At 45.1% G+C, this 23,889-nt stretch overlaps 1 protein-coding gene across 2 annotated transcripts in view; it reads right to left on the bottom strand.

Moving 5' to 3' along the window:
• Nucleotides 1–315: 315 nt before the first annotated feature.
• Nucleotides 316–23,889, bottom strand: part of slc9a6a (solute carrier family 9 member A6a) — a 60,285-nt gene continuing 36,711 nt past the window's right edge. For both annotated transcript variants that reach the window (XM_078211734.1, XM_078211733.1), the window contains exons 10-16: nt 23,427–23,540; nt 21,634–21,745; nt 16,281–16,434; nt 13,516–13,570; nt 12,671–12,750; nt 4,936–5,041; nt 316–1,025 (exon numbers count right to left, since the gene is read on the bottom strand). In XM_078211734.1, coding sequence (XP_078067860.1) covers nt 762–1,025; nt 4,936–5,041; nt 12,671–12,750; nt 13,516–13,570; nt 16,281–16,434; nt 21,634–21,745; nt 23,427–23,540 — 885 coding nt within the window. In that variant the 3' untranslated portion in view covers nt 316–761. The remainder of the gene's footprint in view (nt 1,026–4,935; nt 5,042–12,670; nt 12,751–13,515; nt 13,571–16,280; nt 16,435–21,633; nt 21,746–23,426; nt 23,541–23,889) is intronic.

Raw genomic sequence — 23,889 nt, 5'->3', positions numbered from 1 at the left:
CTACCACAGAATATAGTTGAGGCCAAAACATTGTCTGATTTCAAGAAGAAGTTAATACAAGACACAGGCTCTGAGAGCCATCAATGGGTATTTTGGGAATGACTGAGCAGCAATTCTAATAGTTTACACCTCAGAGTTCCTTCAGTCAAATGGAAATATCATTCATGCCTGATTCCCTCAAATTAAAACCTGCTAGTCAACCTCAAAGCTTTAAATACTGACCAGCATCAAGTTAATAATCTGCACCAATCCGGCAACCACTTTCCCTGAAGCTGGAACGGTGCAACTGGTTCTAGAAGCAGAATGAAACCCAATCAGATTTACACACAGGCCGGGCTCTCCCCAATAAGCCAGCTTTAATAAGATGTGACTGAACCAGGCCATCTCAGTGTCAACAAATCAAACCATCTCTTTCTTAATGAAAAGTGCAACAAAATTCAAACTATTTCAAAGTCAGGGTGAGAGAGTGAATAAAGTGCCGAACCCATCCTTGTTAAGGTGATGTCTTGTTGGGAGGGCAGATCGTTGAAAAAGAAAAGGAACCAAATGGAGAGAGAATTAGTCTTAACCACAATCCATTCACATTTCGAAATCCACCTTCCTGTCTCTCTGCTCCAGTTGGGAATGAAATTCAATCCTTCAAACAGCTCAAAGTAGATTAAATAGCAGCCCCTCCAACTCCCGATTACACAGACGTCAGCCAATGGCAATGGGCCACCAGAAATTGCACCAAGGATGAATGAAGTCTCTGATTGGACATCTTACATCAGCTGAGGACCAGAATTCTCGGGCAGCTTTAAGTCAAGGGCGGGTTCAGTGTTTTCCACGGGAAGGACCAGCCTGGTTCCCCGAATCACCAGCTCGTGCTCCCCAGAAGCCAGCTCCTGTTCCTGGGCATCTTCCAGGTTATGAATGAGGTTCCTGCGATCAGAGGTGGTGGTCTGGCTGGAGTCTCCATACGTCAGACTGATGTCTCCATCATTCAGAATCAAGTCCGAATCATCATCTTTCAGCTGTTCCTGGTTCTGAGAAACAGAAACAATTTAGTTCAGCACGACCAGCATAATATACAGTAAATGCAGGAGAGGCGATGGCCGAGTGGTATTATTGCTAGACTATTAATCCAGAAACTTAGCCAATGTTGAGAGGTGACCTGATAGAGGTTTACAAGATGTTGAGGGGTCTGGATAGGGTGGACTCTCAGAGGCTATTTCCAAGGGCTGAAATGGTTGCTACGAGAGGACACAGGTTTAAGGTGCTGGGGGGTAGGTACAGGGGGGATGTCAGGGGTAAGTTTTTCACTCAGAGGGTGGTGGGTGAGTGGAATCGGCTGACGTCGGTGGTGGTGGAGGCAAACTCGTTGGGGTCTTTTAAGAGACTTCTGGATGAGTACATGGGATTTAATGGGATTGAGGGCTATAGATAGGCCTAGAGGTGGGGATGTGATCGGCGCAACTTGTGGGCCGAAGGGCCTGTTTGTGCTGTGGCTTTCTATGTTCTATGTTCTATGTTCTGGGGACCTGGGTTCAAATCCCGCCACAACAGCTGGTGGAATTTGAATTCAATAAAAATATCTGGAATTAAGAATCTACTGATGACCATGAAACCATTGTGGATTGTCAGAAAAACCCATCTGGTTCACTAATGTCCTTTAGAGAAGGAAATCTTCCATCCTTACCCCATCTGGCCTACATGTGACTCCAAAGCCACAGCCAATGTGGCTAACTCTCAACTGCCCTCAGAACAGGGGCAACAAGGGCAATAAATGCTGGCTACACCCATGTCCCACAAATGAATTTAATAAAATATACACATATATATACACAATATAGAATCAGACAGCCACTGAATTGTTACAGTGCAGGAGGACATTTGGCCCATCCTGTCTGCACCGGCTCTCCAAATGAGCATTGTGACTTAGTGCCATTCTCCTGCCTTTTCCCCCGTCCCCCTGCACATTGTTTCCATTCAAATAATCATCTAATGTCCTCTCGAATACCTCGATTGAACCTGCCTCCACCACACTTCCAGGCAGAACATTCCAGACCCCAACCACTCACTGGGTGAAAAAGGTTTTTCTCACATCACATTTGCTTCTTTTGTAAATCACTTTAAATCTGTGCCCTCTCGTTCTCGATCCTCCTATGAGTGGGAACAGTTTCTCTCTATCTACTCTGTCCAGCCCCCTCATGATTTTGAACATCTCTATCAAATCTCCTCTTAGCCACCTTCTCTCCAAGGAGAACAGTCCCAACCTCTCCAATCTATCCTCATAACTGAAGTTTCTCACCCCGGAACCATTCTTGTAAACCTCTTCTGCACTCTCTCCAAGTGTTCACATCCTTCCTATAGTGTGGCACCCAGAACTGTGCATAATATTCCAGCTGATGGCTAACTAGTGTCTTGTGTAATTTCACAACAACATAATATTCCAAGATGGTGCTGTAACGAGGCGACTTCTTGTAAGCTGTGCCCAGCATACCCTCTAATTCTATCTTTTACTCTTGTTCTCTGCTTTGAAAACTTCATTCTAACTCTTTTAAACTCTCTAACAATGCTTTAATTCAATCTCTTACAGATTTGGCATATGTTGATCTTTCTCTACACCCTAGCTATGACTGTAACACTACATTCCACACTCTCTCCTTTCCTTCTCTTTGTACTGAATGCTCTGTCTATATAGTGCGCAAGAAACAATATTTTTCACTGTATGCTAATACATGTGACAATAAATCAAATCAAAATTCAGCATAACTTCCTTGCTCTTGTACCCTGTGCCCCTATTAATAAAGCCCAGATTACTATATGCTTTATTAACTGTTTTCTCCACCTGTCATGCCACCTTCAATGGTCTCTGCACAGATACACCCAGCTCCCTCAGCTCCTGCCCCCTTTAAGAATTTTGCCCCTTATTTTATGTTGTCTCTCTATGTTCTTTCTACCAAAATGCATCACTTCACACTTCTCCGCATTGAACTTCATCTACCGCCTATCTGCCCACTCCCCCAACTTGTCTGTGTCATAGAGTCGTGTCCTTTTGAAGTTCTGCACTGTTCTCCTCACAGTTTACAATACTTCCAAGTTTTGCATCAGCTGCAAATTTTGAAACTGTCCCCTGCACACCAAGATCTAGATCATTAATATATAATCGGGAAAAGCAAGGCTCCCAATATCGACCCCTGGGGAACTCCACTACAAACCTTCCTCCAGCCTGAAAAATATCCACTGACCATTACTCTCTGTTTCCTATTATTCAGCCAATTTTGTATCCATGTTGCTTCTGTCCCTTTTATTCCATGTGCTATGACAAACACACATATAAATATGTTTTATTCATTCATGATCTTCCTGGCTAGATTAGCAGTGGTGAGCTGCCATCTTGAACCGCTGCAGGGGTGTCAATCAAGCAGGGCTGCTTTGTGATGTTGAGCTTCTTGAGTGTTGTTGGAGCTGCACTCATCCAGGCAAGTGGAGAGTATTCCATCACACTCCTGACTTGGGCCTCAGACAGGCTTTGGGGAGTCACCACAGGATTCGTAGCTTATGGCCTGCGTGTGTAGCCACAATATTTATATGGCCCGTCCAGTTCAGTTGATAGTGGGGGATTCAGCGATGGTAATGCCATTGAATGTCAAGAGGCGATGGTTAGATCCTCTCTTATTGGTGATGATCATTGCCTGGCACTTGTGTGGTGTAAATGTTACTTGCCACTTATCAGCCCAAGCCTGGATATTGTCCAGGTCTTGCTGCATTTGGATATGGACTGCTTCAGCCTTATCTTTTGCACTAAGATGCTGGGCTCCTCCATCATTGAGGATGGGGATATTTGTGGAGCCTCCTCCTCCAGTGAGTTGTTTAATTGTCCACTACCATTTACGGCTGGATGTGGAAGGACTGCAGAGCTTAGATCTGACCCGTTGGTTGTGGGATTACATAGCTCTGTCTATAATTTGCTGTTTATGCTGTTTGGTATTCAAGTAGTCCTGTGTCACAGCTTCACTGGGTTGATAGCTAATTTTCAGGTATGCCTGGTGCTGCTCCTGCAATGCCCTTCTGCACTCTCCATTGAACCAGGGTTAAACATAGAAACTAGAAGCAGGAGGAGGCTATTCGGCCCTTCGAGTCTGCTCCGCCATTCATTTTGATCATGGCTGATCAACAAATTATATATCCTGATCCCCCCTTCCCCCCACAAGCCCCCAGATGTTAGTAAGGAGATCTTTGCAGGGTCGACAGGGCTGGGCTTGCCGTTGTTGTTTGCAGTACCTGGGTCGATGCCGGGTGGCCCATTAGTTTCATTCCTCTGAGACTTTTCTTTAGTGTTTTGATACAACTGAATGTCTCGCTTGGTCATTTCAGAGGCATTTACGAGTTAACCACATTGCTGTGGCTCTGCAGTCACCTGTAGGCCAGACCAGGTAAGGATGACAGATTTTCTTCCCCAAAGGACATGAGTGAACCGGATGGGTTTTTCTGACAATCGACAATGGTTTCATGGTCATCAGTAAATTCTTAATTCTAGATTTTTATTGAATTCAAATCCCACCATCCGCTCTGGTGGGATTCGAACCCGGGTCCCCAGTCCAGTGAGAATACACCACTGCATCACCCGATATACAATACACACACATGTATAAATATACCCAGAGAGTGCACATACCCGACTCATTGCCAGCCACATATTAGCCGCTGAACAGTGTCAGTGACGGAGCAGATATCGGATTGGCTCTCATTCATTGCGAAAGCTGGAATTTTGGAGGGAATGAACCAATGAGGCACCTTCCTTGGGCTCCTCCCTGATCAGGGAGCCAATCATTGCAGGTTGGGTTCATAGAGCTTCCAGCAGAATAAGGCACTGCAGCTCGATGCAGCTTCCAGAAGCTTCCAGCAAACACAACCAGAGAGATTCATGGATAAGATTGATGGTGTTCTCACCTGGTAAGCCAATGGGCTGGTCAAGAACCTGGCGATCGGTCCACACCATCCGGGCAATGTGGTGGTGAGAGGGGGTCCGCTGTCCGTTAAAATCGGTTTCAGATAACTGGTTACCTCTGGTGAAGGAAAAGAGTTTCACAAACTGGCTACAAGTGGAGGAAGCAGTCGAGTGACTGAAACCTGACAATTCCCTCCTTCAGACTTAAAAAGTCACTCGTTCAGAGCAGCAAGGAGCAGTGGAAATAAATTCAATGGCAACTTTCAAAAGAGGAATTTGATAAATAGGATAATATAATAGTGACAGTACTGAAGGTGTCTGTTCGGCCTGTATTGTCTGTGCTAGCTCTCTGGTTTAGTACCCTTCTCCTGGCCTATCCCTGTGCACTGCACATTCTTTCTATCCAGATAGTAATCCAATTCCCTTTTGAAAACCTCGATTGAAGCTGCCTCCACCACCCTCACAGGCAGCACATTCACTGGGTAAAGCTTTTTTAAGTACAGTAAGAAGTCTCACAATGCCAGGTTTAACCTGGTGTTGTGAGACTTCTTACTGTGCTTACCCCAGTCCAACGCCGGCATCTCCACATCATAAAGCTTTTTTCACATGGTGCATTTGCTTCTTTTGCCAATTACCTTAAATCTGTGCCCTCTCATTCTCAATCCTTCCACCAATGGAAACAGTTTCTCTCTATCTACTCTGTCCAGTCCTCTCATGATTTTGAACATCTCTATCAAATCTCTTCTTAGCCTTCTTCTCTCCAAGGAGAACAGTCCCTACATCTCCAATCTATCCTCATCACTGAAGTTTCTCATCCCTGGAACCATTCTGGTAAATCTCTTCTGCACTCTCTCCAATGCGTTCACATCCTTCCTACAGTGTGGTGCCTAGAACTGTACACAATATTCCAGCTGGATAAAAGTTACAAAAGTCCGAGGTCACGTACTAACCAAACTCAAGAACAGCTTCTTGCCTGCTGCCATCAGACTTTTGAATGGGCCTACCTCAAATTAAGTTGATCTTTCTCTACACCCTAGCTATGACTGTAACACTACATTCTGCATCCTCTCCTTTCCTTCTCCCTTATGTACTCTATGAACAGTATGCTTTGTCTGTATAGCGTGCAAGAAATAATACTTTTCACTGTATCCCAATACATGTGGCAATAATAAATCAAATCAAAAAATCAAAGCTGAGGTCTAACTAGTGTCTTGTATAAGTTCAGCATAACCTCCTTGCTCTTGTACTCTGTGTCCCTATTAATAAAGCCCAGATTACTATATACAATATTAACTGCTCTCCCCACCTGTCCTACCACCTTCAATGATCTCTGCAGAGATACATCCGGGTCCCTCTGTTCCTGCACTATTTAGAGTTGTACCTTTTGTTTTATACTGTCCATGTTCTTTGAGTTGAGTTTTTGAGGTAGTAACAGAGAAGGTTGGTAAGGGCAATGTTGCTGATGTAGTCATAAAATCATAGAGGTTCACAGCATGGAAACAGGCCCTTTGGCCCAACCTGTCCATGCTGCTCCTTTTTTTAACCCCCATGCTAGTCCCAATTGCCCGCATTTGGCCCATATCCCTTTATACCCATCTTACCCATGTAACAGTCTAAATGCTTTTTAAAAGACAAAATTGTACCCGCCTCTACTACTACCTCTGGCAGCTTGTTCCAGACACTCACCACCCTCTGTGTGAAAAAATTGCCCCTCTGGACCCTTTTGTATCTCTCCCCTCTCACCTTAAACCTATGTCCTCTAGTTTTAGACTCCCCTACCTTTGGGAAAAGATATTGACTATCTGGCTGATCTGTGGCCCTCATTATTTTATAGACCTCTGTAAGATCGCCCCTCAGCCTCCTGTGCTCCAGAGAAAAAAGTCCCAGTCTATCCAGCCTCTCCTTATAACTCAAACCATCAAGTCCCGGCACATCCTAGTAAATCTTTTCTGTAAATGGATTTTCAAAAGGCATTGGAAAGAAGGTCACAAAAGTCTTGTGAGCAAAATTCTAGCTCATGGAGTAAAAGAGAAAGTCGGCACTTTGATAAGAGATTGGCTGACAGGCAGGAATGGAGAGTAATGGTAATTGGGTATTTTTCAGATTGGAGGAAGGTTTGGAGTGGAATTCCCCGGGGGTCAGTGCGGGACCCTTGCTCTTCCTGATATCTAAGAATGACTCAAACTGTGCTGTTCAAAGCATGACTTCAAAACTTACAAATATTACAAAGATTGGAAAGTTATGATGGGGATAGTCTTGAACTTCAAAGGACAAAGACATATTGGTGGATTGGGCAGACAAGTGGCAGGTTAAGTTCAATGCAAAGACATGTGAGGTGATTAATTTTGTCAGGAAGAATATGCAGAAAAGGCATAAAATAAAGAGAGAAACTCTAAAGTAGGTGCAGGAACAAAGGGGCTTTGGTGTGTATGCGCACAAGTCATCGAAGGTGGCAGGGCATATTGAGAGAACAGTTGATAAAGCATCCAGTATTTTAGGCTTTATTAGTAGGGTATTGGGTACTAAGTAAGGAGGTCCCGTTGAACTTGACATTAGTTGGGCCTCATCTGGAGGCTGTGTCCAGTCCTGGGTGCCATACTTGAGGAAGGATGTGAAGGCATTGGAGAACAGAGAAGATTCCAGGGAGCAAGAGCTGTAGCTTTGAGGATCGATTGGGGAGGTTGGGTCTGTTTTCCTTGCAGTAAAGAAGGTTGAGATGAGACTTGATAGAAGTTTTCAAGATCCTGAGGAGTATGGACAGTGTAAATAGTGAGAAACTGTTCTCTCCCAAAGTACCTCAAGATGGGAGGAAAATAATTCACCCGGAGGATGTTTGGGAGTCTTGAATGAACTCCCTGAGAGGGTGGTGGAGGCAGGTTCGATCGAAGTATTCAGAAGGGAATTGGATTGTTATCTGAAAAGATAGAATGTGCAAGGTTACGGGGATAAGGTGGGGAATGGGGCTAGTTAGAATGCTCTGAGGGCTAGTGCAGACTCGATGGGCTGAATAGCCTCCTTCTGCATTGTAAAGGTTCTGTGATTCTTCCTACTGAAATGAATCAGTTCATACTTCCCTATATTAAGTATTATCTTTCATTTGTCCATCCCCTCCAGCAGCCATTAATCCATTGAGGCGCTACACTGTGCTCACAGCTTGTCATGTTTCCCAGTTTTGTGTCATCTGTAAATTTTGAAAATGTGTCCCTGCATACCGAGGTCAAAGTCATGAATATGGAACAAGATAGGCAGTGAACTTAACACTGATAGAAACATAGAAACTAGAAGCAGGAGGAGGCCATTCGGCCCTTCGGGCCTGTTCCATCATTCAGTTTGATCATGGCTGATCGTCAAATTCAATATCCTGATGCCCCCCTTCCCACCCTATTCCTTGATCCCTTTAGTCCCTAGAGCTATATCTAATTTCTTCTTGAAATCAGACAACGTTTTGGCCTAAATGCATTTGTGGTAGTGAATTCCACACATTCACCACCCTCTGGGTGAACAAATTTCTCCTCACCTCAGTTCTAAAAGGTTTACCCCCTATCCTCAAACTATGACCCCTAGTTCTGTTTTGCTGCAATTGTATAGGGCATTGGTGAGGCGGTGTGTGTGGTTTTGGTGTTCTTATCTGAGGAAGGATGTTCTTGCTGTAGAGCGAGTACAGTGAAGGTTTACCAGGCCGATTCCTGGATATTGAATTCAATGATCGGCCATGATCAAATTGAATGGCGGAGCAGGCTCGAAGGGCCGAATGGCCTACTCCTGCTTCTAATTTCTATGTTTCTCTCCCTATCCATATACTCAACTCCTCTCACTATGACAGCCAACATACCATTTGCCTTCTTTACTGCCTGCTGTACCTGTGTGTCTACTTTCAGTGACTGATGCACGAGGACGCCAGAGTCTTGTTGAGTATCCACCTCTCTCAATTTACACCCATTCAAATAATAATTTGCCTTTGCGGCACAGTGGCACAGTGGTTAGCACTGCTGCCTCACAGCGCCAGGGGCCCGGGTTCGATTCCTGGCTTGGGTCACTGTCTGTGTGGAGTTTGCACATTTTTCCCGTGTCTGTTGTTTAAGAAGGGTAGCAGGGATAACCCAGGAAATTATAGGCCGGTGAGCTTGACGTCCGTGGTAGGGAAGTTGTTGGAGAGGATTCTTAGAGACAGGATGTATGTGCATTTAGAACGGAACAATCTCATTAGTGACAGACAGCATGGTTTTGTAAGAGGGAGGTCGTGCCGTACAAATTTGGTGGAGTTTTTTGAGGAAGTGACAAAAACGGTTGATGAAGGAAGGGCCGTGGATGTCGTCTATATGGATTTCAGTAAGGCATTTGACAAAGTCCCACATGGCAGGTTGGTTAAGAAGGTTAAGGCTCATGGGATACAAGGAGAAGTGGCTCGATGGGTGGAGAACTGGCTTGGCCATAGGAGACAGAGGGTAGTGGTCGAAGGGTCTTTTTCCGGCTGGAGGTCTGTGACCAGTGGTGTTCCGCAGGGCTCTGTACTGGGACCTCTGCTATTTGTGATATATATATAAATGATTTGGAAGAAGGTGTAACTGGTGTAATCAGCAAGTTTGCGGATGACACAAAGATGGCTGGAATTGCGGATAGCGAAGAGCATTGTCGGGCAATACAGCAGGATATAGATAGGCTGGAAAATTGGGCGGAGAGGTGGCAGATGGAATTTAATCCGGATAAATGCGAAGTGATGCATTTTGGAAGAAATAATGTAGGGAGGAGTTATACAATAAATGGCAGAGTCATCAGGAGTATAGAAACACAGAGGGACCTAGGTGTGCAAGTCCACAAATCCTTGAAGGTGGCAACACAGGTGGAGAAGGTGGTGAAGAAGGCATATGGTATGCTTGCCTTTATAGGACAGGGTATAGAGTATAAAAGCTGGAGTCTGATGATGCAGCTGTATAGAACGCTGGTTAGGCCGCATTTGGAGTACTGCGTCCAGTTCTGGTCGCCGCACTATCAGAAGGACGTGGAGGCATTGGAGAGAGTGCAGAGAAGGTTTACCAGGATGTTGCCTGGTATGGAGGGTCTTAGCTATGAGGAGAGATTGGGTAGACTGGGGTTGTTCTCCTTGGAAAGACGGAGAATGAGGGGAGATCTAATAGAGGTATACAAGATTATGAAGGGTATAGATAGGGTGAACAGTGGGAAGCTTTTTCCCAGGTCGGAGGTGACGATCACGAGGGGTCACGGGCTCAAGCTGAGAGGGGCGAAGTATAACTCAGACATCAGAGGGACGTTTTTTTACACAGAGGGTGGTGGGGGCCTGGAATGCGCTGCCAAGTAGGGTGGTGGAGGCAGGCCCGCTGACATCGTTTAAGACTTACCTGGATAGTCACATGAGCAGCCTGGGAATGGAGGGATACAAACGATTGGTCTAGTTGGACCAAGGAGCGGCACAGGCTTGGAGGGCCGAAGGGCCTGTTTCCTGTGCTGTACTGTTCTTTGTTCTTTGTTCTGCGTGGGTTTCCTCCGGGTGCTCCGGTTTCCTCCCACTGTCTGAAAGGCGTGCTGGTTAGGTGCATTGAACCAAACAGGCACTGGAGTGTGGCGACTAGGGGAATTTCACAGTAACTTCATTGCAGTGTTAATGTAAGCCTTACTTGTGATTAATAAATAAACTTTAAACTTTACAATTCCTATCAAAGTGGATAACCTCACATTTATCCACATTATACTATGTATTTGCCCACACACACAGCCTGTCCAAATCACGCTGAAGCATCTCTGCATCCCCCTCACAGTTCACCCTCCCACCCAACTTTGTGTCATCTGCAAATTTGGAGATAATACTTTCAGTTCCCTCTTCCAAATCATTAATATATAATGTGAACATTTGGGGTTCTAGCACAGATCCCTGTGGAATCAATAAGGGAATTAAGGGTTATGGGGAGCGGGCGGGTAAGTGGAACTAAACCACTATCAGATCAGCCATGATCTTATTGAATGGCGGGGTAGGCTCGAGGGGCTAGATGGCCTACTCCTGCTCCTATTTCTTATGTTCTTAACCCCACTAGTCACTGACTGCCAATCCGAAAAAGACCCATTTATGCCAACTCTGTGCTTCCTATCTGCTAACCAGCTTTCTATCCATCTCAAGACATTACCTGCAATCCCATATGCTTTAACTTTACATATGTGTCTATTGTCTGCCCTGGAGCTCCCCCTGCTGAGCCATCCAACACATTACAAGTCACCACGACCCAACTCCTGGTCTGTACAGAATTGAAACCTGCTTCCAATATCTGGGTTGAATGTTACACTCCCCTCCGGGCTGCTTCAGAGGCTGGCGGGGGGGGGGGTGTTGTAATATTGAATGGGTGGGATTCCCTCCAAGTTTCCGCCCTCACTGACCCAAATTCAATTTGACGTCCACTTTCTATGCCTTTTAGCTTTGACAAAGGGTCATATGGACTCGAAACGTCAGCTCTTTTCTCTCCTTACAGATGCTGCCAGACCTGCTGAGATTTTCCAGCATTTTCTCTTTTGGTTTCAATTTGAAGGTGCGGCCTGTAAACGACTCCCACAAGTGACCTTTTTAGCTTTATCGTTCCTCGTCTCTACCCAAACCCATTTCCTGAACTTGGGTCACCCCCTCTATTGTGCTAATCCCATCATTAACTAACAGAGCCACATTTCCTTTACTTCCTGTCCTTCCAAAATATCCCGTACCCTTCAATATTCCGTTCCGAATCCATGTCCTCTGAAATAGCTATTAATCGGACTTATCTATTTCTATGCGCGCTCTCGGTTCATCTGTTCTGTTTTGAATGCTTTGTACATTCGGATAGAGGGATTTTAGTTTTATCCTTTTAATCTTTTTATAACCTCAAGCCTCGTCTGTTGATTATTAGATTTGTGCTCTCTGACCCTTCCTGTTACCGGTGGCTTTTCATTCCCATAATGCCTTTTTCTTTGCCTTGTCTCTACTTTGATTCGCCACATCATCCACATCTGATACCCTTAGTTTAAAATCCTCTCTACTTCCCTAGCAATGCAACTTGCATGAACACTTGTCCCAGCATGCTTCAGGTGTATGCCATCCCAATGGCACACATCTCAATTTTCCCCAGTACTGGTGCCAGTGTCCCACGAACCGAAACCCACTTCTCCCACACCAGTCTTTGCCAATTTGCAGGTAGCTCAGTTAATAACCTCGAGATTATAACCGTGGAGGTTCTGTTGTTTAATGTGGTGCCTAGCTCCTCATTCTCAATGCAGAACTTCTTTCCTGGTGCTAACCATTTTGTTAGTACCTACAAGGACCATGACAACAGGATCCACACCCTCTCATTGCAAGTTCCTCTCTAGCCTGCATCAGATGTCCTGAACGCTGGCACTGGGCAGGCAACAGCTGTCTGGACTCTGGCTTTTTGTTGCAGAGAACAGTCAGTCTCCTTCACTACATTCCTTTTTCTCCCCTCACTTGAATGGCTTAATGTACCACAGTGCCACGGTCAGTCAATCAACGGATCCATGCTGAAGCCCCCACTCCCTTGCATACAAGCTGAGAGAACCTCAAACCTGTTGGACAATTGCAGAGGCTGACACTCCTGCCCTCAGGGTCCCCTCCCCTGCCTCACTCGCAGTCGCACCCTCCTATCTGAACAGTCATCAGTTTATATGATCTTGCTGCAAGGTCCACAATAGAAACCTCATCACCGCAGCAACAGCCGTACTTGGAGTCGGTGTAAGAGTGAAGGATACTTGTGGTCAAACGTATACCAGAGGCGGAAGAGCCAGGCACTCTCGGCTTTCGTGTTCCTTTGGCCTCCTTCAGAACCATCCTGAGGAAATAGGAAAGGAACAGGTTAGAATCCTCAGTGACGCTCCCACATTCCCAACTCTCCCAAAACTAGCCAATGAGAGAGGGCTGAACATTCTGGCAGACACAGTGAGGGTTTTGTGTGCTCTCATTGGATCAAATCATCACCTGATCAAACTTCAGAATTTGCCATTATTCTCACTTGGAGAATTTGTTACAGTTTGTCCTCCCGCCCCACCCTTCTTCCCCCCCCCCACCCCCCATCCCCAGACAGAATCAGGAACGCTTTCTTACACTGACTGAGAAACATTTCAAAATATTCCCATCGAATATTCCCAGTGCTGTGGGAAAGAGCAGGAGAGTGGGAATAATTACATAGACTACTCAAACGGCCGGCAGAGTTACAATGGGCCGAATGGCCTCATTTTGTGCTGTATGTTTCTATGATGTTCTTAAGTTCATAAGATATAGGAGCAGAATTAGGCCATTCGGCCCATCGAGCCTGCTCCGCCGTTCGATCATGGTTGATATGCTCCTTCTCCCCGTAACTCTTCAACCCATTACCAATTAAAAATCTGTCTAACTCCTCCTTAAACTTACTCACTGTCCCAGCATCCGCACTTTGGGGTAGCAAGTTCCACAGATTCAAAACCCTTTGGGAGAAGATGTTTCTTTCCCACATGGAAAATAACAGGTTTAAATGAAAAACAAACTCTGCTGCAAGATCACCTCAAACTCCAACATTACAAAGGGTCACTTTAGCCACAGTTGAAGCAGCAGAATTTACCTGTTGTGAATGATCAAGATTAACAGAATGTTCTTGGTCAGGATCAACACCAACTCTGAAATCAAGATTCAAAATTAAAATTATTTCACAAATACCTAGACAAAACACGAAGAGAGAAAAGGAATAAGATAATTCTGTTGAAGGGTCATCCAGACTCGAAACATTGGCTCTAGTCTCTCTCTACAGACGCTGTCAGACCGGCTGAGATTTTCCAGTTTTTGTATCAGTCAGACTGTTCACACTCTCACAAGTTTATTAATCCACAACTTAACTCATAAACTACATTGTTGAATTCCAATCTCCTGAATCATTTCATATCCCGCCCTGTCTAAACCCACTCTCCATTTCCTATTTGTCAAATAAAAGTAAAGTTTATTTGTTAGTCACAAGTAGGCTTACATTAACACTGCAATGAAGTTACTGTGAAATTCCCCAAGAGGGTTATGGACTTTCAATCACTGGTTTGCAGTGGAGAATTGGACTAGGGATATTGGAGCAGAGGCCATTCAGCCCCTTGAGCCTGCTCCACCATTCAATAAGGCCATGGCTGATTTGGCTGTGCTCTCAAATTCAGTTCCTGTCTGCCCCCCATAATCCTCACTCTCTTAACAGCAAAACATCTCTCTAACTCAGCTATGGATAAATTCGCAGACCCAGCCCTCTGGGGGAAGAGAATTCAGTAAGAAGTTTCACAACACCAGGTTAAAGTCCAACAGGTTTATTTGACAGCACAAGTTTTCGGAGTGTCGCTCCTTCTTCAGGTGAGTGAGGAGTCTTTACAGGTAATCAAGTCTTAAAAGTACAAACAATGTGAGTGGAGAGAGGGTTAAGCACAGGTTAAAGAGATTTGTATTGTCTCCAGCCAGGACAGTTAGTGAGATTTTGCAAGCCCGGGCAAGTCGTGGGGGTTACACACCTCTTTAACTTAAGACTTGATTACCTGTAAAGACTCGCATTCCAACCATTATCTTGTAAATTGAGTTTGTGTCTATAAACGCCCTGTGCGAACACAACTCCTCACTCACCTGAAGAAGGAGCGACACTCCGAAAGCTTGTGGTACCAAATAAACCTGTTGGACTTTAACCTGGAGTTGGGAGACTACTTACTATGTTTACCCCAGTCCAATGCAGGCAATTCCATATCATGGAAGGAGAATTCCACAGACTAATGACGCCCTGAGAGAAAACATTTCTTATCATCCCCATCTTAAACAGTAGAGATTATATTTTTAAAACTGTGTCCGTTAGTTCTAGTCTTCCCCACATGAGGTTCAAGATGAGGGGCAGGAGGTTCGGGAGGTGGGGTGGGGGGGGGGGGGGAAGAGATGCGAGAAAAATCTTATTTACCCGGAGGGTAGTGACACTGGCTGGAATGCACTGCCTGGGAGGGTAGTGGAGGCGAGATGCTTATCAGCCTTTAAAAAGTACCTGGATAAGCAGTGCAGCACTCCCTCAATACTGGCCCTCTGACAGTGCAGCACTCCCTCAGTACTGACCCTCTGACAGTGCGGCACTCCCTCAATACTGACTCTCTGACAGTGTGGCTCTCCCTCAGTACTGACCCTCTGACAGTGCGGCACTCCCTCAATACTGACCCTCTGACAATGCGGCACTCCCTCAATACTGACCCTCTGACAATGCGGCACTCCCTCAATACTGACCCTCTGACAGTGCAGCACTCGCTCAATACTGACCCTCTGACATACTACATGCATTCAGATAGAGAGCTTTTTGGCCTTTTTTCCCCTATCTTGATCACCTTTAGCCTTATTGGTTGGGTTGCAAGTTCTGTCCCTTCGTGCCACTCTGGTCATTTTCCTCTCTTGCCCTTTCTTCTCTATTTCATTTTTCACATCTTCCCTCACTTGATCCCTCACCCCCTATATTTTGTTTAAAGCTCTCTCTACCTCCCTAGTTTTACATCTTTCCAGAACACTCATGGCAGCGGTGTTCAGGTGTCGAACGTCCCGGTGATACAGGCCCCACTTTCCCAGTACTGGTGCCAGTGCCCCAGGAATTAAAACACATTTATCCCACACCAGCCTTTGAGCCACACATTTAACTCTCTAATCTGACATACTCTGTTCCAATTTGCTCAGGAGTCAGGTAGTAATCCAGTAATTATTACCTGTGAAGTTCTCCTGTTTAATTTAGCTGCCAACTGCTTATACTTCCACAACAGAACCTCTTTCCTAGTTGTACCCATGTCACTGGTACCTATGTGGAGATTCCCGTGCGTCCCTCCCCCCCCCGCCCAATGCTCTGTGTTCCTCTCTAGCCCAGAGCTGATGTCCCAAACCCTGTTACCGGGCAGACAACACAGCTGCCTGGATTCCCGCTTTCGGCTGCAGAGAATAGTGTCAATCCCCCTATACCCTCCCCAACCACCACTACATTCCTATTCGTCTCCCCTGCAGCACAATGCCACGGTCAGTTTGCTTGCCTGCCCTGCAGCCCTCACTCTCATCCATACAGACAGCCAGAACATCAAACCTATGGGACAGTTACAAAAACTGAGGCTCCTCCACTTTTACCTTCTCAATCCCTGTGCCTATCTCATTCACAGTCACACCCTCCTGTCCCTGACTACTGGCCACATCAGGAGACCCCATCCACAGGAATGTGACTGCCTCCAGGTACAAAGTGTTCATGTAACTACCCCGTCCCCTGCTATTCCTGTTGTGTTATGGGTTATCAGGTGATTGGACATCACTCTCACTTCAGTCGTGCACCAACTATCTGAGGTTGTTCGTTGGGGATCTCACCTGATTTGAAGCCAGGACAACATCTGTGTGGTTCCTCCCCCAAAGACCCAGACAGTGAAGAAAACAATTAAAAGTGTCGTACTGAACATCATCTGACGTGCGTAGGTAGCAGTGTCGCGAATGGCCAAGGCAAATGCCATTGCCCCTCTCAGACCTGGAAGACAGGGTCACTCACACAATAACAATTACATTCTGGGGCAAAGCAACAGTAACCTAACAACAACTCACCGCATTCAAACACAGCCCAGAGCAGCTGTGGGGTTTGAGTTTCATTCCACTGGTATTAAAAAGGGAGAATCACAGTTAGCCTGACCTCCACATCTGCTTTCAGCACTGGGGAAGATGAGAGAGTCTATCATAAAAGTCATAATAACAGAACATTTTTGGAAAGCATTAACGGGATTGGACAAAGCCAGCGTGGGTTTATGAAAGGCAAATGATACTTAACAAATCTACTGGAGTTTTTTGAGGATGCAACTAGTAAAATAGATAAGGGAGAACCAGTGGATGTGGTGTATTTGGACTTTCAGAAAGCTTTCGATAAGGACCCTCATAAGAGTTTAGTGTGCAATATTAAAGCACCTGGGATATGAGGTAATGCATTGGCATCGATCGAGAATTGGTTGACAGACAGGAGAGTGGAAATAAATGGGAGGATAATAGGGGCTGCAGAAGGTTAGAGATAGGGAGAGGTGTAGGGACTGAAAGAGGTTACAGAGATAGGGAGGGTTGTAGGGGCTGGAGGTTAGAGTAAGGGCAGGTGAGAGATAGGAATAGGCCACTTGGCCCCTCAAGCCCACTTCACCATTTAACTGGATCCTGGTTGATCTTCTAGCTAAACGCCATTCTCACATTATTCCCAATTCCCTGAATATCTTTAGTATTCAGTATCTATAGATTTCTGTCTTGAACATGCTCAATGACTGAGCTTCCACAGTTCTCTGGGGAAGAAAATTCCAATGATTCACCACCCTCCAAGTGAAGAAATTCCACCAGATCACAATCCGAAATGGCCACCCCTTATTCTGAGACTGTGACCCTGGGTTCTCGACTCCGTCCCAGCCAGGACGAACATCCTTCCTGTTGAGCCCCAGAGGAATTTTATATCCTTCAATGAGATCACCTCTTATTCTTCTAAACTACAGCGAATACAGGCCCAGTCTCCTCAATCTTCCCTCAGAGGACAATCCCACCATCCCAGGATTCAGTCTGGTGAACCTTTACTGCACTCTCTCCATGGACAGTGTATCTTCCTCAGTAAGACTAAAACTGCACACAATGCTCCCGGTGAGGTTTCACCAATGCTCTATAAATCTGGAGCAAAACTTCCTTACTCCTGTACTCACAGCATCTTGCAATAAAGGCCAACATACCATTTACCTTCCTCATTGTTTGCTACACCTCCATTTTAGCCATCAGTGACTCATGAATAAGGACATCCAGCTCCCTTTGGACACCAACAATTCCCAACCTCTCGCCATTTAAGAAATAATCCGACTTTCCGTTTTTTCTACCAAAGTGAATAACTTCCCATTTTTTCACATTATTTTCCATCTGCCATGTTCTTTCTCACTCATTCCGATGTCTAAATGCCCTTGAAGTTCTTTGTGTCCTCCTCACAACTCATATTCCCACCTCATTTTGTGTCATCAGAAAATTTGAAAATATTACATTTGGTCCCAAATCTAAAGAATTTAAATAGATTGTGAACAGCTGGGGCCCCAAGTACGGTCCTCGTGGTAAACCCACTAATCGCAGACTGCCATCCTGAGGATGACCCATTTATTCCTACTCTCTGGTTTCTTTCTGCTTACCAATTCTCAATCCATGCCAGTATATTACCCCCAACCCCATGTGCTCTAACCTCCTGTGTGGGATCTTCTCAAAAGCCTTCTGAAAATCCACATATATCATATCCACTGGTTCTCCCTCATTGATCTGCGAATAAAATCCTCTAAGAACTCCAACAGGTTTATCAAAGATGATTTCCCTTTGATGACAAAGAGAAGAATTTGAAAATGAAGGCCTTGATGGACCAGGAGTCAGTGTAGCGAGCACAGCGTTGATGAGTGAATAGATATTAAATAAGTGATTGTTTGGGGTATAGAACTGGAGTGTTGCTGAAGAGAGAGCCATGCTGATGAAGCTTTCTGCCTCATACTCATCAGGACAGAATATACCAATGGTAAATTTATACTGCATTAGAAGAGAGTGCTGATTGGTTGACAAGTGCACTCTGATTGGCAGAAATGTTGCCATGGAGAATGCATCAATTAATTGATGACTGGTAATTAACTGCCAAGCTTTGTTTAAATTGAAACCAGTCGGGTTGACTCTGATTGGTCAAGACATTGCCCTGGGGAATGAACCAGAGAATTGTTGTTGCCTATTTTGTTTAGTTGAAACAGACGCAATGTGTGTATATGTTCTTTCTGTCTGCAAAGAGCAGGGTCTGGTGTATTGGTATGTGTAGCTTCTAGGCCACACTGCGAGCCTGATTTATAATCTTAAATTGTCTGTCAATATAATCCTTAGCACACTAAGGATTGTTTAGCTAATGTTGTCCAATCATGGAATCACATCTAATGTTGGACACTGTTGCCGGAATTCTACCGCCCCGCCTGCCACGGGAATCGGTGTGGGTGAGGGGCGGACAATGGGAAGGTTCGTTGACCTCGGGCAGGATTTTCCGGTCTCAGTTTAAGCAGGGCCACAAAATCCCGTCCAGTGTTGAGTTTTACAAGCACAGGCTGGTTGGTATGGTGTGTACAATGCCCATTGTGCACAGTGGCTGGGACATGCTGTTTAAAAGACGTGCTGGTTAGGTGCATTGTCCGTGCTAAATTCTCCCTCAGTGTACCCGAACAGGCGCCAGAGTGTGGCAACTAGGGGATTTTCACTGTAACATCATTGCAATGTTAATATAAGCCTACTTGTGACACTCATAAATAAACTTTGATGATCCAACAGTCTTTTGGGACGCCTGACTTATGATTAAAGTTTTAAAGTTTCAGATTCACTTTTGAAATGGAGCAGGCCTTCCTCGCCCTGACGTGCTAATTGAGAAATCTACCAGTAAGCTCTCTGTAACGATCAATCACAAGCCTACTTTCACCAATCAATATTTGCCTTGGAATTCCTACAGTTGTACGTGTTATATGATTGGCCATATTGGCAACCTCGTAAATAGGGTCCAAGCCATCTCATTGCACAGTGTCCTCTCGCAATCCACAGCCAATCAGATAATAATCTGCCTTCCTATTTTTGCTACCAACATGATGCAACTGTCAAGCCAGAAAGATGCTCTGCCTATCATGCGAGTAAAGTGATATATGAATTCCAGTGCTGCCCTGATGCTGGACATGTAGCCACATGTTTCAGGAACATCTGTGCAATCTCTCCAAGCTCCCACCTGCCCCGACCTTCTATTCTGTTCTCCAGCCTCTCTTAAACACTATAAATTCCATCACACTTCTCCCTGTCTTTAACTCGGAAGATGAGTCATACAGACTCGAAATGTTAGCTCTAATCTCTCTCCACAGATGCTGCCTGACTTGTTTTTCCAGCAGTTTCTGTTTTAAAGTCCATTCTGCCGTTCGCAGTGGGCAAAGTACAGACTGCACAATGTTCAACATTAGATGTGATTCCATGATTGGACAATAGCGGCTAAACAATCCTGTGTGCCAAGAATTACACTGAACACCAATTTAAGATTATCAATCAGGTTCACCATGTGACTCACGAATGCCAGAAGCTATAGATATTAATGAGCATGTATATTAATATGCATGTGTTATGTTAATGTACAGGATCCTGGCCTTTGCAGACAGAGGGAACACGGACATACACTGTGCCTTTTTCAACTAAACAGCCCAGGGTTCAATCATATGGCAATGCCTTGACCAGAGTCAACCTACCAGATTGAATATAAGCAAAGCTTGGCAGATAACTGTCAATCATCATTTAACTGGAGCATTCTCCATGGCAACAATCCTATCGATTAGAGACCACTCACCAGCCAATCAGCATAGAAACATAGAAAATAGAGGCAGGAGGAGGCCATTTGGCCCTTCGAGCCTGCTCAGTCATTCATTACAATCATGGCTGATCGTCCAACTCAATAGCCTAAACCTGCTTTCTCCCCATAACCTTTGATCCCATTTGCCCCAAGTGCTATATCCAGCCGCCTCTTGAATGCATTCAATGTTTTGGCACCAACTACTTCCTGTGGGAATGAATTCCACAGGTTCACCATTCTTTGGGGGAAGAAATGTCTCTTCATCTCCATCCTAAATGGTCTACCCCGAATCCTCAGACTGTGACCCCTGTTTCTGGACTCCCTCACCATCGGGAACATCCTCCCTGCATCTACCCTGTCTAGTCCTGTTAGAATTTTATACGTCTGTATGAGATCCCCCCTCATTCATCTGAACTCCAGCGAAAACAATCCTAACCTAGTCAATCTCTCCTCATACATCAGTCCCGCCATCCCCGGAATCAGCCTGGGAAACCTTCGCTGCACTCCCTCGAGAGCAAGAACATCCTCTGATGAAATAGAAGTTGTTGTTCTCTTTACAACTTGATATTCTTGCAACATGTCCTGATGAGTGCAAGATGAAAAGCTTTTACAGCATGTCTCTTTTCTCAGAACATAAAATGCGTTGTGAAATTTGGAGATAAACTAATTAAGAGTTTGGTTAAATTCTCCATGGAATTAACTGGAAAACTGCAAGTGGATTACCAACATTGCCAGTCCAAGAATAAAGGCACTGATTGGCTAAAGGCACCACTAGATCAATGCTTAAGGGAGAAGGTGGGTGAGAAAGATTTGCGATTGGCCTGACAGACCTCAGTTTGTCCTCAGTGTGGGAGAGACACTCGAGAGCAAGGTGAAAGGTTTCATCCATTGTCAGACCTTCCTGCACATGTGACAGATACACGGAGGTTTGAAGTGTAACAGGCATGTAGAGAGCAGAGTGGACGCGAGGGGAAAAAAAACTCCAAAATACTTTAAAAAATCAGTCATTCTCCCTTGGCAAGGCAAACCTGAGCTGGAGTGCAGTTTGGGGAAAGGGGATAATTGGAGCAGGAAATGCAGATAGAAACTCAGCCCACATTTTAAAGTCCCACATTCTGTTCTTTCTTCTTTATATCTTCCTGTTATGAATTCCAATTTCTAGCAGAAATGTATGTAAACATCACGCTGTAATTCCACCCTGCCATCTGTGGTGGGATTATAGCATCCATAGTGATGGTGCCAGATGTTGAGAGAAGTGAAAGGAGCTATAGGATTTGAATACATCACATCTGGATGTAGTTGAATGATAAAATTCACACAGTGACTGTAACACACCGGCAAACATCATCATGTGCTGCAGATTGGAACCAATCTTTTTCCTTCGACCCAAGTTCAGGAGGAACGAAAGTGGGTAAATATTCGCAGCTCTCCCGAGGAACACAGCCAGCTAAGCGAATGGATTAAGGAATGAACAGCTGGAATTACAATGCAGAGACAAATCACAATCTTCCACCAGGTCACCAGAAAGAATCCAAAAACAAATCTTTTGTTTCAAGATTAAATAGAAAATGTATTTCCAGAGCCAGGGTACTCTGTGCTGCACAATTAAAATTCTGTCCAAGTAATAAAAACCCAGACAATTACACTGTCATTAAAACTTAGATCAATTCATCTTATAATTTACAGGAACAAGCATTCAGACAAACCCATTCTCTCAACAATATTATTTAATTATGAAGGCTATAGATAGGGTGAACAGTGGGAAGCTTTTTCCCAGGTCGGAGGTGACGATCACGAGGGGTCACGGGCTCAAGGTGAGAGGGGCGAGGTATAACTCAGATATCAGAGGGACGTTTTTTTTACACAGAGAGTGGTGGGGGCCTGGAATGCGCTGCCAAGTAGGGTGGTGGAGGCAGACACACTGGCATCATTTAAGACTTACCTGGATAGTCACATGAGCAGTCTGGGAATGGAGGGATACAAACGAATAGTCTAGTTGGACCAATGAGCGGCCCAGGCTTGGAGGGCCGAAGGGCCTGTTTCCTGTGCTGTACTGTTCTTTGTTCTTTGTTCTTAAAATACTTTATATTTTGGGATTATTTCGATTGTCAGAGGATTGATAATCACAGATTTAAAAATCTATCACCAATACTTTAGCAATACAAACATATCAACACAGGGATTAGGAACCGGCTGCCTCACCTCTCAACAAAACACTTACAAAGTAGACACTTCACAGTTTTACTCATTCACCCTGGGATGTGGCTTTCACTGGCGAGGTCAATGTGACTGACTCTCAAAAGCCCTATGAAATGGAGGGCACTTAGGGATGGGCAATAAATGCTGGCGACGCCCACATCCCATGAAAGAATAAAAAAAAAGTCAGCATTTATTGCCCATCCCCAATTGCCCTTGAGAAGATGGTGAGCTGTCTCCTTGAATCGCTGCAGTCCATGTGGTGTAGGTACACCCACAGTGCTGTTAGGGAGGGATTTCCAGGATTTTGACCCAGCGACAGTGAAGGAACAGCCGATAGTCAGGAATGATGAGTGGTTTAGAGAGGAACCTCCAGGTGGTGGAGTTTCCAGGCATCTGCTGCTCTTGTTCTTACAGATGGTAGTGGTCGTGGGTTTGGAAGGTGCTGTCTAAGGAGTCTTGGTGAGTTCCTGCAGTGCATCTTGTAGATAGTACACACGGCTGCTACTGTGCGTTGGTGGTGGACGGAGTGGATGTTTGTGGATGTTGTGCCAATCAAGCGGGCTGCTTTGTCCTGGATGGTGTGAAGCTTTTTGAGTGTTGTTGGAGCTGCACCCATCCAGGCAAGTGGGGAGTATTCCATCACACTCCTGATTGTGCCTTGTAGATGGTGGACAGGCTCTGGGGAGTCGGGAGGTGAGTTACTTGCCGCAGGATTCCTAGCCTCTGACCTGCTCTTGCAGCCACTGCGTTTATCTGGCTAGCTTGCGTTTAGTTTCTGCCCGATGGTAACCGCCCCCGGCATGTTGATAATAAATGTCAAATGTTGTATCTCTATTGCTGGGGGTGATTATTGGTGGCACATTCGTGTTGTCATTAATTAGACCAGAATGGCAACAGCCCATCAGATGGTAATAAATCAGAAAGGATACAAAAGCGGCAATGATGAATGTGGGATTGAAGGCGTGGCTCTCAAACGTGAAGAGCGTCAATCCCATGTAGGAAAAGATAAAATTTTCTGCCAAGAAATTGAGGAGTTCAAATAACTGAAAAAAACAAAATACATCATTTTTATATTAATTCATATGAGATCAGTGTAATCACATGATCAAACACAACACTGCCAGAGTCTCAGTTAAAGAATCAGTTCAAGCACAGAGCTGGGAATTAAATCCTCCAGCAGTCACCACTTTCCCAACAGTTATTCCGCAAGACAGCAAACCCAGATTCCAGGAGTTTGATTTTGACATTCTTCCTATATCTTCCCCGCCCAAGTCGCCCTCTGTAAACCAGCGCCTAGGATAGTCACCAAATCATCAGAACACTCATTATCTGGCCAACTTGGAAATACTGAATGGATCCTGTGAATGGAAGATGAGAACGAGGCCGGCGTAG

Source organism: Mustelus asterias, chromosome 4, assembly GCF_964213995.1.
Source record: "Mustelus asterias chromosome 4, sMusAst1.hap1.1, whole genome shotgun sequence".
In the NCBI taxonomy this organism is placed as follows: domain Eukaryota; kingdom Metazoa; phylum Chordata; class Chondrichthyes; order Carcharhiniformes; family Triakidae; genus Mustelus; species Mustelus asterias.
The sequence above is the reverse complement of the archived record's forward strand: the minus strand, read 5'-3'. Positions and strand labels throughout refer to the sequence as shown.